The 17,615-nt window shown below is 35.9% G+C and overlaps 1 protein-coding gene across 8 annotated transcripts in view; it reads left to right on the top strand.

The window, feature by feature from the left end:
- RIC8B (RIC8 guanine nucleotide exchange factor B) overlaps positions 1 to 17,615 on the top strand; it is a 109,724-nt gene that overhangs the window by 73,127 nt on the left and 18,982 nt on the right. For all 8 annotated transcript variants that reach the window (XR_001156052.3, XR_001156051.3, XR_012921386.1 and 5 more), the window contains exons 7-8: positions 1,243 to 1,387; positions 9,805 to 9,949. Coding sequence is in view for 4 of the 8 variants with exons in the window: in XM_012772773.3 (XP_012628227.1) it covers positions 1,243 to 1,387; positions 9,805 to 9,949 (290 nt within the window). In the remaining 4 variants the exon portion in view is untranslated. The remainder of the gene's footprint in view (positions 1 to 1,242; positions 1,388 to 9,804; positions 9,950 to 17,615) is intronic.

The raw sequence follows: 17,615 nt of genomic DNA, 5'->3' as shown, positions 1-17,615 counted from the left end.
CTACTCCTTTCCATAGCCCTTTGTAAAATCCTATAATACATTTCTTTTCAGTCATTAAAAAAAAAAAAAAGTCTGGAGGTCAGAGAAGAAATCAACACAGAGATATAATTTAGAGAGTCATCAGGTTGCAGAGACTATAAAAAGTCATAAAACTAGATGATATCACAAATATCATCTGAGTGGAAAAAAATGAAGAAAAGTTGCCCAAGATCTCAATCCTTGAATATCCCAACATTTATAAGATAGAAAGAGAAAAGAGAATTGAAAAAAGAGACTGAGATGAAGCAACCAATGAGATAGTAGAACCAGGAGCAAGGTATCTAGGTAGATGGATGGGTGAGTGATCAAATGAACAGACAGACTAAGCGAGTTCCACAAGCCCTCTGAGGATCAGTCTATGAAACGGTTCAAGGGTGATGTCACTACCTCCTTTGCAGGGTTACTGTGATGATTATAAATAATGTATATATACCATCTATTATAGCAAATAGCACATAGAAAGTGCTCAATAATTAATACACTTTTTATTATAAAATTAAACAACTAGAAAACATCAGTATAGATTTTTTTTTTTTAGTAAATACAGGTTGAGTATCCCTAATCCAAAAATCTGAAATCAAAATGATCCAAAATCTGACACTTTTTGATACTCAAAGGAAGTGCTCATTTTGGAGCATTTCAGATTTGTGGATTAGGGATGCTCAACTGATAAGTACATATAATGCAATTATTCCAAAATAAAAAAAAAAATCTAAACTCCAAAGCACTTCTAGTCCCAGGCATTTTGGATAAGGGATACTCAACCTATACGGAAAAGGCTACAAGACTTAAGACAAAAGTCAGTATGACTCGGTATTAAGGAAGTCATTGTGGAAGAAAGAGAAACTTGACCCAGAATTTAAAACATATTAGATAGAGGCAAATTGAGGCATTCCAGGTACTGAGATGAATGAAAACTCAGAAATGCATTTGAAGATAGCATGGTGCTACAGTGAAGAGATATTTCTGTTCAAATGAAACCTCATTATAGGCAGAAACCATTTTAGGTCTGTTTTTTGTCGTCGTTTGGTTTTGTTTAATTTTATATTATTTGGAAGCTAACCTTTATTTATTAAAAAAATATCTTTTCCACTCTTAAAAAACTAATCCCAATAGACATTACAAACTGGCCAGTTGCATTGTACCATCCTCACTTACTGTAGTACCCTCAATTGATGATGGTTTTTGCATTTGTGCCATCAGGTTTTACCACCGTTGAGGGATGTGACAAATCGACCTGAAGTTGGCTCAACTGTGAGAAATAAGCTGGTGCGCCTCATGACACATGTTGACCTTGGAGTCAAGCAAATTGCTGCTGAATTCCTTTTTGTTCTTTGCAAAGAGAGAGGTAGGTTAAACTCTCTTTGCCCTCTGCTTTTTATCCTTCAGAGGGAATTGTAGAAATTTAGTTAGTAGTGACCATCTCGTACCACTCTTTCCAGAACTTACTATCTGTTCTATTAGAGGAGCTGAGGAGATAATAAAAATTAATAATTTAAGAGTATATTTATATATTTCATTGAGACATACAGAAATAGATATATTGCCAAACACACTCACATTTAACTGTTCCCTTTGTAATGTTTCCTTTGTATCCTTAACCTAGACTAGTCTTGATGGTGCAGGACCTGGAGCCACTATGAAAACTGCTTCAGTAACTCAGGGGCTACTGTTTTAATTTAATTCCTCTTGGAATTAGAAGTAAAAATGCATAATATGCCTGAGATAAGGATAAAATAGTGGTAAAAAGAAACTTAAAAATAACTATCTGCAATGTCTTATAATAATACATTTTATAATAATAAATACTACTCTAAGTATGTACAAAGTGATTGTCTACTGAGATAGCTCCAACAATTGAAAGTATTTTCTAAAATTATATGGATTGTTTACTCTGCAAAAAGCAAGTTCTCCAAACAAGGAAATTTGATTAAATTATTCAGATATTCGCATCTACTACTTTCTTCTTTTCTTACTTTACAAATGTACTAGTATAAATCCCATCTAAGCACATTTTATATTCCACTTTTTTAAAGTATCCCAGTTTTGTGATACAGTTAATTTGGAGATGGAAAAGTTCACTTGCTTTTCAAGATCTTAAGTCAGTTGTATTATTAAACTTTAATTCTGTCTTAGGATTTTGTTAAGTTCTGACTATCATAATGATGATAATAAACATAGCTGTTATGAATTGAGAGGTATCATGTATCTGACATTCTTTGCATAATCTCATTTAATTCTCATGAAGACCCTCTAAGGTAAATATTAGTTCAGTTTTATAAATGCAATAATGTGGTACTTGAGAATCTTTCAGTAACTTGTCCAAGGCCATGCAGTTGCTTGGGGTAGGAGCCTAAATTTGAGTCCTTTCATAATAATTATCATCAGCTATTATTATAGACTAGTTTAGTTATCATCTGTTCTTTTAGACAATTTACTTCTTTTATGACTTTGACAAAAGATTGATTTAGCATCTTGGAATTAAGTGGTTAGCATAGTGCCTTATATATAGTTATTTATAAATAATTGGCTGAATTGAATTTTTCTGAAATCAGAAATGAGCTGTTTTTTAAAGTGTATTTATGTAAATACATAAATCTAAACCATACGTATGTAATATTCATTTTAAAAGGTTTGTCAAAATATACAGCAAAATATTATCCATTGTTTCCTCTAAGGAGTGAGATTACTGGTGACTCTTTTTTATTTTAGTTCTATATATTACTATTTTTCTACAATGAATATGTATTTCTTGTATAATACCATTTTAAAAGTTTTAAAAAGGGGAAAATAAAGTTAACTTTTTCTGTAATTACATATCTAAACATATATCTAAATATAATCACCTTACTGATGAATGCATGTCATGTCATAGCAAATATGGATACGCATTTGTAAGTGAAGTTTGTTAATGTTTTTTCATCTGAAATGGTTAGCTTGTTTCCCTTGGACCCAGTATTTGAAATTTCATAGTCCTAACTTTGAGCCCAAAGCCAGCCTACATTAGCAAAGTAATTTTTTTTCCTTTTTGTGGGGGAGACAGGGTCTCTTTCTGTCACCTGGGCTAGAACGTACTGGCATTATCATAGCTCACTGCAACCTCAAACTCCTGGACTTAAGTGATCCTCCTTCCTCAACCTCCTATGTAGCTGGCACTACAGGTATGCACCATCACACCTGACTAAATTTTTTTTTTTTTGAGACAGGGTCTCGCTCTGTCATCCAGACTGGAGTGCAAGTGACATTATCATAGCTCACTGCAACCTCAAACTCCCAGACTCAAGTGATCCTTCTGCCTCAGCCTCTTGAGTAGCTGGGACTATAGGCACACACCAGCATGCCCAACTAGTTTTTTCTGTTTTTGGTAGAGAGGGTGTCTCACACTTGCTCAGGCTGGTCTCAAACTCCTGAACACAAGTGATCCTCCTTCCTTGGTCTCCCAGAGTGCTAGGATTACAGGTGTGAGCCAGGAAATACATTTTTTTAATTTGACCTTCAACAATTCTATATATAATTATCTGGTTTTCCTTCCAATATGATTATAAGTTTAGTAGATATATCTTCTGGAATAAAAGTTCATTCATTCAACAAATATTTTTTGAGCTAGACTCTGGAATTATAGAAGTATACAAGATAAAGTTTCTGCTCTCATATTATTTACTTTCTTATGCACAGACTCAAATGCCTACAGCAGCTAGGCTGGTAATAAAAGTAAGTCAAGTAGACTAGGTGTCAGATGACAAATGAAAACTGACACTTAGCTCATTGTTGGGGAGACAGTGGGTTGGGGTAGGGCAGGAAAGGGGGACTATGGAGGACTCTAAGGAGAATATTGTTGCTTATTTAGCTCCACCTGATTGTTACCATGAAGGAACATGTGGTCAGTGTCACCAGATGTTCCAAGTTTTTCAAGTGAAGATAGAACACTGGATTCTTACAAAGAATCTCTTAGGTTTTCAACTTTAAAGCCTTCTGAGGGAGGCAGGAGGATTGCTTGAGCTCAGGAGTTCAAGACCGGCCTGAGCAAGAGCAAGACCCCATCTCTACAAAAAATGGAAAAATTAGCCAGGTATGGTGGCACATGCCTGTAGTACCTAGCTACTCGGGAGGCTGCGGCAAGAGGATCACTTAAGGCCAGGAGTTTGATTTTACAGTCAGCTACGATGGCACCTCAGCGCTCTGTTTAAAAAAAAAAAAAAAGTAGTCTGCTGTCTACATCCAATTTAAAAATCATCAAATTTTGAAATTTGGGTTTGGAGTTAGACTATCAAAATGAAACTAATTTTAAACAATTTATCAGAGTGGCTGAACTTTTAACCACTTTGGTACAATTGTCGACTATAAGTCGACAGCCACAGATGAATGTGCACAGCCGAGCATCAACTTTAGCCTACAGCCGTGATATGACTTTTCTAATTTTTCATTTATCAAAATAAAATTGTGAACATTTAAAAATAACATAATAAAAACATATATGTATATGTTATATATTCTGATTTACATTACAAGTAAAGATGCCTATAAAGTAAAACTAGCTTTCAGTGCTTTAAAGCTTTCCTCACCACACAAGAGCAAAACGGATTCGTCGTCAGTGCACAGTACAAACTATTGTATGGACTATGAGTGCTGGCTGTGGGCAAGGTTTTGAGGCCGGTGAACATACTGAAGTGGTTAAGAACGTGCAAAGCTAAGTTTAAAAGTGAAGATACCTTGGTCAAGGCTCAAAGGTCAGACCCCCCAAGTAGAGACACCAGGCAGCAATCAAATTGGGTTAGGAACTCAGAGACTACATTAAGAAAGAAAACTGAAATGAAGTATGATGCAAAGGGCAAAACTTTATGGAAGACTAGGCACAGAAATAACCATCCAAGTGTCTTAAATGTCCATCTGTGCCAGGCTCAGATTCATCCCCTGCTGACAATGGCCCCAAAGTTAATTTGTACTCATGCCACCAACTTGTTCTGTTGGACCCTGACATGGCTAAATTTTTACTATCTCCCTACAAATTGTATACTTTCCACAAGGGCCCTAAAGATAGGCCTTACATTGTTTAATAAAAAAAAATGATTTATAGAATAATCTGCTGCCTTAATGGGGTTTCCTGTACCATTTAGCATGTTAACTGCCAGTATGTGGTAGCCATTGTGGTGTAGAGGCTGCATTACAGATATGAATTAGGCTTGAACTCCTGAAGCTCATAGCCCCACACCCATAAATTTACTTTCGTTTCTGTTTCAGTATTAGAGAAATAGATCTCTCTTTAGCTTGATGCACAACAGTCTCCCTTTCCTTTTGCTCTTTTCTCTTCCTGTATTTGCAGAAGCCTTACTCCATCAGTTTTCACCCTCTGTATTTTGGGTTGTTGTTTTTTTTTTAAACTTTCTCTATGTGCTTTCCTCAACCTACACACCTCCTTACATCACTGTCCTTCACATCTTGGCATCTTTAAAGACCAGTCTGGTTTTCTTTTCAGTATTCTTACTGCCTACTCAGTCTTCAACTTGCTGCAAGTCACACATTCCACTACCATTCCCTACCCTCTAAATTCCACTTAAGTAATGTCCCAAATTACCTAATTTTCAAAAGCAATAGGTATTTTTTAGTCTTTATATTACCACATTGCTCATAATCTCTGACTCTACTGACCAGTCTCTTTGTTTCTGTGCTACTACATACTCCTATATGTCCTTTGACTGCTCTGTTCTTTCTTTTCAGTTTCATTTGCTAACTCCTATCTTTGGCTACATTTAATTATTGGTGTTACCTAAAGTTGTCTTCTGGCCCCCATTCTGACTTTACATTACTCCCTTAGTAATATCATCCTCTCCCTTCGCTTCTGCTTTAGCCTATTTGCTGAATAGTTTCCCAAATCTATGTTTCTCCAGCCCCAGCATTTCTTCTGAACCCCCGTCATGTGTATCCACCTGCTTATGGGACATTTCCACCTGAGTTTCTCACAGGTACCTCTCAAACTCAGGTCTAAAGTTAAATGCATTATCTCCATTCCCATTGTCCTTCACCTTTCTCCTTCAATCACTTTCTCTGTGAAAGGCACTATTGTCTATTTAGTTGCTAAAACCAGAAACTTAGGAGTTTCTTAGATTCCTTCTTTACCGTTAGAACTAATAATCACCACATTATATAGATTTTTACCTCCTAAATATCTCCTTTATTTATTCACTCCATTCTATTCCCATACATTACCTTAGTATAGGCCCTTAAAATTATTTTCTTAAACTATTAAAATAGTTGGATCTATCTTTTCCAGTCAGGCTGTCTTCAGTTTATCTTCTACATGGCTAACAAGGGGATTGTTCTAAAATACAAATATAATCTTGTCATTTCCTCTGTGTGAAGCTTTCAATGATTCCCTGTTGCCTGCCCGGTAAAATCCAAATTTTACCTCCCTGGCTTATCTCTATAATGTATTCTAAATCTACTCCTATGTTATACTTTGTGCTTAATCACACTAAATTCTTTATTCTTGCCTGATGATACTGCACCATTTCTTGGCATATCTCCATGGCTTGGCAGATGCTGTTCCTTTTGCATGGAATGCCTTCCCTTTCTGTGTTACCATGGTGAGCTTTACTTATCCTTGAAGATCAGCTTAAACATCATCTCTGTGAAGACTTCTCTGACCATTCCAAGCAAAGCTGATTATTCTCTCCTTTGTGCCATTTTTACTTCTCTGTTTTTAGTACTTTTGACATTTACTATGTTATAATTCTTTATTTGTTGAACTTGCATTCTAGCATTGAGTTTCTTCAGGTTGGAGATCATGTCTTATTCATCTTCATCTTTGGATCCTCAGTGCTTAACAAAGTAACTAACAGGTAGCAGGTCCCGTAAATGTTTAATAAAAGAGTGAACATTTGTGTTCTTTATGAATTCAGTCCAGTGAATATACTGTCTTGTGTATTTCTCTGTATAAAGGAATAATTTCAGTACACTATGCTAAGCTAAGTAACTATGGTACACTAGTACCATAAACGTTTGTGTAAACATTCATGTTCTTTATAAATTCAGTCCAGTGAATATGCTGCCTTGTGTATTTCTCCGTATAAAGGAATAATTTCAGTACTCTTTGGTAACCTAAGAGAGGAATGTGCCAGGTACTATGGCAAACTAGAAGAGGGAATGATTGTAGGATGTAGAGAAGATCAGATAAAGTCTTCACAGAATAGGACAGAGAAATGGGAAATAGCCTTGGTATGTATAGAAAAGATACTAGTTCAAGGTGTGAGGAATCCAGAATGTAGGAGATAAGTTTGGAAAAGAAGGCAGAGGCCAGAAGATGAAGACCCATTTAGGACCTGTTTTTGAATTTGAGCTTAGCCTTTTGTGGGGAGAGACATTAGAGGTGATAAAACCATATTTTTGCATTACAAAGATACCTTGGACAGTTGTGTAGAACAAGGAATGAGGGGGGTGTGAGACCAGAAATAAGGACACTAATTAGAGGAAGCTGCTAGTGTGCGTTTCTAATGTTACAGTATTTGACTGGAAGTTAAAGGATTCTCTATGTTGAAGCAAAGTATGTCTTAAATCATCTTTGTAACCTACACTGTCACAGAGTTGGCACATAATGTTTGTTCTGGTGAAAGATCAGTAAACATTATTTTCATGAAAGTGTCAGGGATTTTTACAATTAACTAGTTTCCCAAGAGATTTTCTGCAAAAAAAAAAAAAGGCAGTTATTTAGTATTCTGTTTACCTCTGTTTAACCTATTTTGGCCTTTCATAACCTTTGCATTCTTAAGCTATTTTAATCTTTAGCCATTTTGTTGGCTAATTATTGTTGCTTTGTTTTTAAGTATATTCATTTAAACAATTTATATCATCTCAATTTAGACTTTTATAATTTCAGTGAACATTTCTTTTCTGGAACCACTAAACATCCTTATTTGTTAAAAAATAGGCCTTATCTGTAATGCTTACAATGAACGATAGCATCACCTACTATCTGTGGAGTACCTTGTGTGGGTTTAGATCTATGATTCTTCAGTGGCTTTGTGTCTGACCATGTCCTTAAGGTCATGTCTGATCTTTATGAATATTAAAATACCTATATACACCGAACATTCATTTCTTCCCCTCATGACTTGTTAAGGATTTCCTTATTTAGTTAAATCACTGCATCTTGAGGAGATGCTGACAACAAGAAGGAGCCCATTAAGTTTATTCAGAAGGCTTTCAGATTGCACCACCGTGATCAAATTCTTTCTTTCTTTTTTTTTTTTTTTTTTTTTTTGAGACAGAGTCTCACACTGTTCCCCTAAGTAGCATGCCATGGCATCAGTCTAGCTCACAGCAACCTTGAACTTCTGGACTCGGGTAATCCTCCTGCCTCAGCCTCCTGAGTAGTTGGTACCACAGGCACATGACCACTCCTGGCTAATTTTTTTATTTTTAGTAGAGACAGGATCTTATTCTTGTTCAGGCTAGTCTCCAACTCCTGAGCTCAAGCAGTCCTCCTACCTCAGCCTCCCAGAGTGCTAGGATTACAAGTGTGAGCCATCATGCCCAGCCTTCCCTCATTAAATTCTAATATGATTGTACCCAGCACTCACCAAGAGTTATTACCAAAGAGACCACAATTACCAATAGGTTTTAAGATTGAAAATGACTAGTTTCAACCTCATTTAATCTATTCATATTATTAGCCTATATTTCCTTTTTCACAGATTTCACCAGTTTGCCATCTTTGAAAGCAGGGCTTCCTTTTATTTATCCCCAAACCACCTATTTGCAGTGTCAATGGAGATACCCTCTAGTTCAGGTATTTGAAATTTTAATAAACAACTCTATCTTAGAATATTCATCCTATCTATGCTCTTTGTGATTTTACAGTCTGATCATATATATATATATATATATTTATTTATGAATGAATGAGACAGGGTCTTGGTCTGTCACCCATGCCGGAGTACATTGGCACAGAGCTCACTGTAACCTCAAACTCCAGGGCTCAATCAATCCTCCTACCTCAGCCTCCTAAGTAGCTGTGGCTATAGGCACATGCCATTATGCCCAGCTAATTTTTTATTTTTTTAGAGATAGGGTCTTGCCGTGTTGCCCAGGCTGGTCAATAACTCCTGCCTCATGTGAGGTCATCCGATCCTCCCTCCTCAGACTCCAAAAGTGCTGGGATTACAGGTGTGAGCCACCACACCTGTCAATATCCCTTTTTCTTAACCACCTGTTTCCCTACCCACTAATCCTTTCAGGTATCCAAATTCATTTTAATTGCCCTTCTCTGAATCTTCTCCAGCTTTGTCTTTTTTAAGGTAAGTTATCTGAGTTACAATAGTATTTCAGATATAGATTTTACTATGGCTTTTATATATGGATAAGATAGGTATTATATATGGATAAGATAGTATTATGTTTTGTTTCCTACATTTGTCTTCAGCTTGTCATTTTATCAACATTCTGTTAAAGGCCTTGATGTTTTAAAAGTAACATTTTAAATACAGAAACTTAATACATGGCCCTTACCAAGAGCCTTGCAGTCACAGCCACAAAGTGTGTTCAAAAGAGCTTTGTTTGAATTTCTAATTCCTAAAAAAGGCTTTTAGTCCTCAGAGCACATAGGAGAATTTGTAGGTAGTTCAGTATAACCACTACCCCACTTTGAAAACCTCTCGATTTAAGGGTTTACTGCCATGGCGTGTGTCTCCAGTCTCCCTGTGTTGGTGAGTGGTTGATGATTATGGTGAGCACCCAAGGATTCCTGTCTAAAACTCTATTCTGTTTTTGCAGTGGATAGCCTCCTGAAATACACTGGCTATGGGAATGCTGCAGGACTCTTGGCGGCCAGGGGCCTCTTGGCTGGAGGAAGAGGAGATAATTGGTACTCAGAGGATGAGGACACAGACACTGAAGAATACAAAAATGCAAAACCAAAGTATAGTATCAAATTTATTTTCACCTAACTATGGCTGCGCCTTTAAGTTGGTTATTTGCCTTTCGCTTCCTTGTCTTTCATTTTCCAAGTGTTTCTTTCTCTTGTGGATTTGGAAGCTTTCCATTCAATGGTGTTTTTAGAGGCAATTTCATAGCTAGTGTCTTAATGAGTTCAAGTGATTGAGAAAGAGTAATACTACAAGAAATGTTCTCCCACATATTTTCAACATGCTCATTATCCTCTCCTGAGTACTAAGAGAGCTGGTGTTTTGAGATATCTACCATCATAAACTAAAAATGCGTTATTACTATTTGCCTTCTTTTCCATAGGTTGAGATTTTATAAGATATAGCCAAGACCAAGTATTTAAGTTGCTTATTTGATGCTTCAGTCTTTCTCAGAAATCTAAATGTGGGTTCCATACATTCTATCTAAACTCTTGCATAAAAGCCCTTACAAGTCAATAAAATAATGCAAGGCACATTACTATCAAAGGGAAAGAAGTCTGGCTCCACAGTGAATTTTAATCAAACACACACTTAGGGAATCATCTTTTAACAGATACATTAGTGCACTGAATAGGCAAACCAGAGACTCTATGAAGTCTTCTCTGAGTCTAATTCTCTTTTATCCCAAGATGAACCATGTCTCCTAACTTCTATTTCCTATCCATCCTTTTCATCCCCCTCTTAACCCTCTTCCCAGGTAAATGTCTTAGTTTCCACTTATTAGGAGTTACTAGAGCTCAGTTTTTTCTGGGTTCCATTACTGAACATGAGAAAAGTGTACCCTTCCCCCTTCTGGCATTATCAGTGATGTCAACATGCTGTGTTTTTTACTGATAGTCTCTAGAGTGTGATGGGGATTATGCAGTAGGTGATCAAGGATAGATTATCATTATCTGCAAAATTAAGTCCTTTTAAAAAATATATAAATTGTGCCTTGTTGGCATGAAAGTAATGGGTTGTCAGAAGGTGAAAAAAATGATCAGTCCCCTGTTAGGCAGGATGTATATGGCCTGTTTCTTGGCAAATAAGTGCTGAGTAGGTAATATTACTTTTAACATCTACAATGCTGTCAGCCTCGGCAAGATCTTGTACAGTGTGTCCTAGGGAAAAAAAAATAGCAATGACTCTAAGCAGCTTGTTCCTAAGACTACCACCATTTAGATGTTATAAATTGGGTGTCTCTATCAAGTATTTGAAGCTAAGATAGAGGAATCATGTTTCTTTCTTTCCCTAATTATAGATGTCGTTATTCTAAATTAGCCTTACTAGCTTTTTCAAATTATATTTCAACAAATTATATTTCAACGTCAGTTTCATGTTTTACATCTCTTGATTTGAACCATTAAAATACACCACTTGAAAAGTCTTGTCTTTAAATGAAGGTGAAAATTACATTAAGCATTTCTTATATCCCAGGGTATGTGGACACAGTCAACTATGATAGAAAACTCATATGAGTACCCATGGATGGTTGATAGCTTTGCATCTCAATATGTATTGTTGATTTCGTTTGGTAGTGACTTCTATAGTGTTAATAATCATTTATCTAGCAAACACTAGAATGCTACTATAACAAGGAGAAGCTTAGAGAAAACAAAAGAACACTGGATCTTTCCCAATAGTATGAGAAATAGAACTGTGTTACATTATGGAAGTGATGTTAGATTTAAAAAGACCACCTTTTGTTTAAATCAATAACTACTGTGTTTGATATTGTTACTGTCGTGGCTCTCCATCATAGGAAGTTTCTGTACGTAGGCCTCATATAAGATTCTAATTGGAATCTTCTTTAGCCTTTGGACTTGGCTTATAATGTTCATAGGAAGGATGTGTTAGTGTGGTCAGAATAGTCATCATGGTGAAATCTTGTATTAAACACTGCTCATTATAAGTATAAATATGTGTTTTTCAAGTGTCATATCTTACCCCTTCAGATAGATTTGTATCTATTTTTCTCTTAAATCTTCTTTAAGGTGAAAAGTATGGTAGGATAGCAAATATGTTACTTTAAAATACTTTTTCAAATGATCCCTGTGGAACAAAGCACTTTGCAAGCAAGAGTACCCTTTGTGTTCTAGAGAGTGATCTACAGAGCTCAGATAACTTTTTCCCTAAAAATTGTTATGAAAACTTTTTACCAATTGAGTCAAGCTTATAAAGTCAGCATCTAAAAGGATTGCTTACTCCCCTACCCCCTGATTACCCTTGACTGGTCAGAATTCCCAAGATCCCAATCTGCTTTTCTTTTTTCCTTCCCCCCACTGCTCAATCCAACTTTTCCCGACTCTGGAAAGAAATGGGAAGAGAAGGCCTTTTCCTATGATGCATTTATTCACAACAGTTGCTAGTATTGGCAGAAGCAGAGAAATTACCCTTCATCCAGTTGGCCCTAGTCCCATTGTCAAAAATTTAAGTGGATTCTGACCAGTGCACCAAGGTAACCTGTAATCCTTTACTGGAATTTGAAACCAAGAATTGTATGGAGCTTACATTCATGCTATGGGAGACAGTTAATATCACAACAATCCTTTTTGTGTCAAAATAAATGTATTTAATGGACTGGAAATGGCTTTCTGCAATTAGCAACCTTAGACAAAATACACTCATAGAATCAAGTTACATGCCACATAAGTTTTTGGTGTGTGTCTAAACCAGGTTTGTTAAAAGTTTTCAGATAAACTTTGGTCCTATATCAAAGGGAAAGCACATTTCTAAAGTCTAACTTTTATACCTATTTCTTTGATGCCTCTGAGCATGGAGGCCCCTTGATTGTATAGGTGATAAAATATAACTGACTGATGATATGGTTTGTCTATCATTCTAGACATCAATTGAAAGATGTGTGTCTCATGACATTTGATTCATTTTAGACCAGTGGCTTTCAGGCTGAATGCACAGGCATCTAGAGGTCCAAAGAAGTATCTTTAAAGTGCTGCTTTATGGAAGGGTAGAAGGAAGAGATGGCCAAAAGTGGACAGAACCCTAGAACACCTCCTTATACTCTTAACACTCCATACTAGTTCATAATCAGATCTAAAAGCTTAAAATTATTGTACTAATAAACTCAGGGGTGTTTCTTTCTTGACCTTATTTTTCTCAGCTATAGCTGTGCCCACAACTGTACAATAGTTTCTTCAGCACAAAGCAAGATACTTTTTCTTTTATTTGTCGAGATTTTGTTATGCTGCTTAAGTTCCATTATAGTTATGTCATTATATTGAGGGCTATATAAGTAATTTCTTTTAATTTTTAATACTTCTTGAAGTGAACCAGAAACTTCAAGATTTTCTTTGCCCAGTTTGGTGTATTTATATATAATAGGAATTAACTAGCATTTCTAGGAACTGGAATTTATTACGGTAAGCAGTCATAAAATGCATCTAATTTCAGATTTCTAAAAGAGTTGAAAGTAAAATCATTGCTACTTCTGCCATGTGTACTGCTTCTAGAAGTTTACTAGTCTTTGTGATATTTGCAGTCACATCTGTTTGCACTTTAAAAATTGAGTTTCTAATTTTTTTGTATTATAATCTAGGTTAATGGCCAGCAAGAATCCAGGTGCATTAGCTGAACTACAGTATTGAGGCTTTGCTCCAGTTTTTATTTTCTCTATCCTTTATGTCAGAAGATATTGCTCTTAATCAAACAGCCTAACATAGGAAACATTTAAAAAGCACTATAATTTAAAAGGCATTTTGGAGCTTTTTTGTTTTATTGCCTAGATGCAACTTGGTATTCATTCATATATATTCAGTGTGTGTGTGTGTGTGTATTTAGTATATATATGCTTGTGAGGCTGACACGTGGTAGACAGTAAATATTAGATAAATAAATGAAAGAATGATACATTATCCTGGTTCTTTCAATTGCTAATATAATGCAAAGACTTGTTTAGGATATACTTTCAGAATTTACCCTACTTCTTTAATGTGGAATCAATGTTACATTTATATAATTCTCAAATAACTTGAGACATTTTTAGAAATCAAAATACCTTATATCTGAATTTAAACTCCACAAAACCACCTATTTGTTGCGTGGTTTTTTTAGTTAATGAAGATTGCATGTGCATCTCCATATTAATGATTTAACTGAATAGAATAACTCATTTCCTGGATCATCTGAGACCTTGTGTGTTATTTCTCAGCAAGTGGCTTACTTATGCTAACAAAAATAGCTGGCATTCATTTGAGTTCTTAATATGTGCCAGACATTTTTCCAAGGACTTTACAGATATTATCTAATTTAATTTTCACAACAACTCTTTGAGGTAGGGTTATTGCCATTTACAGATGAAGAAACTAAACTCAATGCAGTACATTGTCCAGAACAACAAAAATCATAAGTGGTCAGGTGACCTGACTAGAGTTTGTGGTTTTGGGGAATTTTGTTATTTTTTGAGTTAGGCAAAGCAAGTTTGTTACTGTGCTCCTCACTCTGCCTTTTTATTTTGGGGGTAAAATATAGATAACATAAAATGTACACTTTTAACCAATATTAAGTGTGTACTGATCTGTGGCATTAAGTCCATTCACATTCTTTTGCAACCTCTAGAACTTTTTCATCTTCCCCAATGAACTTCTATACCCAGTCTCTCCCCTACTAGTACCTGGTAACCACCATTCTACTTTCTGTTTCCATGGAATCTAGGAACCTCATATAAGTAGATTTATACACACTATTTGTGCTTTTATGATTGGCTAATTTCACTTAGAATAATGTCTTCAAAATTCGTCCATATTGTAGCATGTGTCATAATTTCCCTTTTAAGGCTGAATAATAAATATTCTGTTGTATGATTATGTTTCTTAATTCACCCATCAACGGTTACTTGGGTTGCTTTCAATTTTTGGCTATTGTGAATAATGCTACTGAACATGGTGTACCAGTTATCTATTCAAGTTTCTGCTTTCACTTCTCTTGCATATATACCAAAAAGTGGAATTAATGGATCACAGGGTAGTTCTGCTGTGTTTAATTTTGTTGAGGAATTGCCATGCCATTTTACAAAGCAGCTGCACCATTTTATATTCACATCAACTATGCACAGGGTTCCCTTTTCTCCACATCCTCACAAGATATTATTTTTGGGGTGGCCTGTGTTTCAATAATAGCCATCCTAAGGGGTGTGAAGTCAGAGCTTGTGTTTTAACTGCTACTATATTTTGCATCAAAGCCAAAGGGAGAGATGAATTTGCCCTTCAAATAGTTTCTGTTCTCAGAGCATCTGTTACCTTTCTTTGATGTAACTAAAACAAGAGAAAGAAAATGTATCCTGATATCCTTGAAAACCCAAAAGTTCTATTTGATTCATTTTACATCAGTATATATTTCACATGTATCTGTCAGGTGGTTCTGGCTCTGTCTTCATAACACATTCAGAATCTAGTCACCCCTTATTGCCATCACTGCTACCACTCTGGTCCAAGCTAAAATTCTCTCTCTCCAGTATTATTTTAATAGCCTTCACACTGCTTCTACCTTTGTCCCTCCATCTTCATTTTGTTCTCAACAAAACAGTGAATGTGATCCTTATAAAACATAAGTTTGGACTATGTCAACTGCTCAAAAGTCTGAATGACTAAAAACCAAAGTCCTCACAATGGTATACTTGAATCCCTTCTTGCTGTGCTGTCATGCTGATCTCTTCACTACTGGTCATGTACTCCAGACATACTCCTACCTGCAGCCTTTGCATTGACTACTCCTTATGCCTTGGAATGCCCTTTCTCCAGATAGCTATCATATCTTATTCACTCACCTCCTTCAAGTCTTTACTCAAATATCATCTTCTCGGTGAAACCTGTTCTGTCCCCTTATTAATGCTTGCTCCTGCCTTACATTTTTTTTCCCACAGCATTTAGCACCTTCTAAAATTCCAAATAACTTACTCATTAAATCTATTTTCTCACATTAGAAGATAAGCTCCATGAGGGAAGAGATTTTTTGTGGGGGGGGTGGGTCTATTTTTGTTCGTTGAGGTATCCCCAGAATAGTGTCTGGCACACAGTAGGCACTTGGCAATTTTTTGTTGAATAAATTTTTTGAGCTGTTGAATAAGTTAATTTTGAGTTAACCCATCCTCAGTATTAGAATACCAAAATAATTGTGTTTCCTACCCTTATCAGGCTCCACATTTACATGGGGAGTGGGAACAACAGAATGGAATTTAAGAAAATCAGGACATGGTAAATTTCCATTTTGTTCTTTGTATTGTTTTAGGGGTTAACCAAATATTCTGAGTTTTTTCCCCTTGAAAGACATTTTTAGCTTCATTCCTATATAACATCTCCTATCCCACCCCACCTGCCCCTTCTTTTCTTGTCTTGGCTTACAAAATGCCTTTTTGTTAAAACCTGAACCCTTTAGTAGAGATTGCAAATTATCAGCCAGTAGGCTAGAGTTAGCCTGCAAGTATGTTGTTTGACTTGCCCCGTGTAGTATTGGTTATTTGGTTTGTTTTTTGTTTTACACTGTGATTAATTACTTGCCAACATTTAGAATTCAGATATTTTAGATGAAAATCTAGATTTCTAGTTTCTTTTGAAAAATTGAAAGTTCTGATAACTGCCAACTGAATGAATTGAGTAGCTGCACTCAACCCTTCATACCAGGCATAAGGTCCTTTGGTTTGACGCCTTATCCTATTCACTTATCTTACCTGGCTACTTCCTGTAGGGATTTGACTTTGTAGTCCCTTCTTTGACCAGGATACTCTGAGTAAAATTTAAGCCATACTTCTTAGAGATTGAATTTTCACATAGCGGAGGGAACTTCTAATGCATCTTCTTTTTTTAAATGACCTAGTCATTTAACAATATCACTGTTGATACTGGCCAGATGTAGCAACAATTTAAAGAGCAGGCAAAAGACTTGAAATATAGTTCAAGCTTTTATACATGTGTTCATTTGCACATACCTCTTTAGTATGTATTAATCCTTCTGTCTCCAGGCCCATAACTGCTTGTCAGTTCATATAATGGTTATATAATATATAATTCATGATGAAATACCACAGGATTTAGACACTTCTTGTCACCTAATTAGAAGTTATAAATAAGAGTGCTGGGAAGATGGGATAGGAGAGCAAAGTGGAAGAAATCACGATAAATATAATTTACCTAATAAAATGTCCACCACAGTGTCTTTAAAAGCATCTTAAGACTCAGTGTTAACATACTGAAACCTAGAAAGTCAAGTCTCAGAGGGTACTACTTGAGGTTGTAAAGATGCCAGGTGTTTGTTCAACCAGAAAAATCTATTTCATGAAATCTCACATCATTGTTGTCATGGTGACTACTATTTGTTTTCTCTTCCTCTTCTGGGTAGGGAAACTGCATGAGATTCTGATTTGAAGAGGGGAGCAGGAGGAGACACAGTATCCATCTGCCTTCTGCCACAGCACATTGGCATTTTTCCTATAAGAGAGACACAGTTTCATGCCCTAACTTGTGTTTTCTGTGGCTTTATATTCTTCTGAGTATCAAGGGGGAAATGTCTTTTTAAAGGAAAAAATGAAACCTGAATCCCTGGAGCAACTTTGGAGGGTTGTAATGTTTTACTCCATAAGTAAAGGATGAGTTCTTATGTTGTAAGTAATGAATTTCTGGCTGCTGCTCTTACACTGAGATAGCAAAGAATTTTGTTACTTTATTAGCT

Source organism: Microcebus murinus, chromosome 10 (genome assembly GCF_040939455.1).
Source record: "Microcebus murinus isolate Inina chromosome 10, M.murinus_Inina_mat1.0, whole genome shotgun sequence".
Taxonomy (NCBI): Eukaryota; Metazoa; Chordata; class Mammalia; order Primates; family Cheirogaleidae; genus Microcebus; species Microcebus murinus.
Note: the sequence above shows the minus strand (reverse complement) of the source record. Positions and strands in the feature narration are given on the sequence as shown.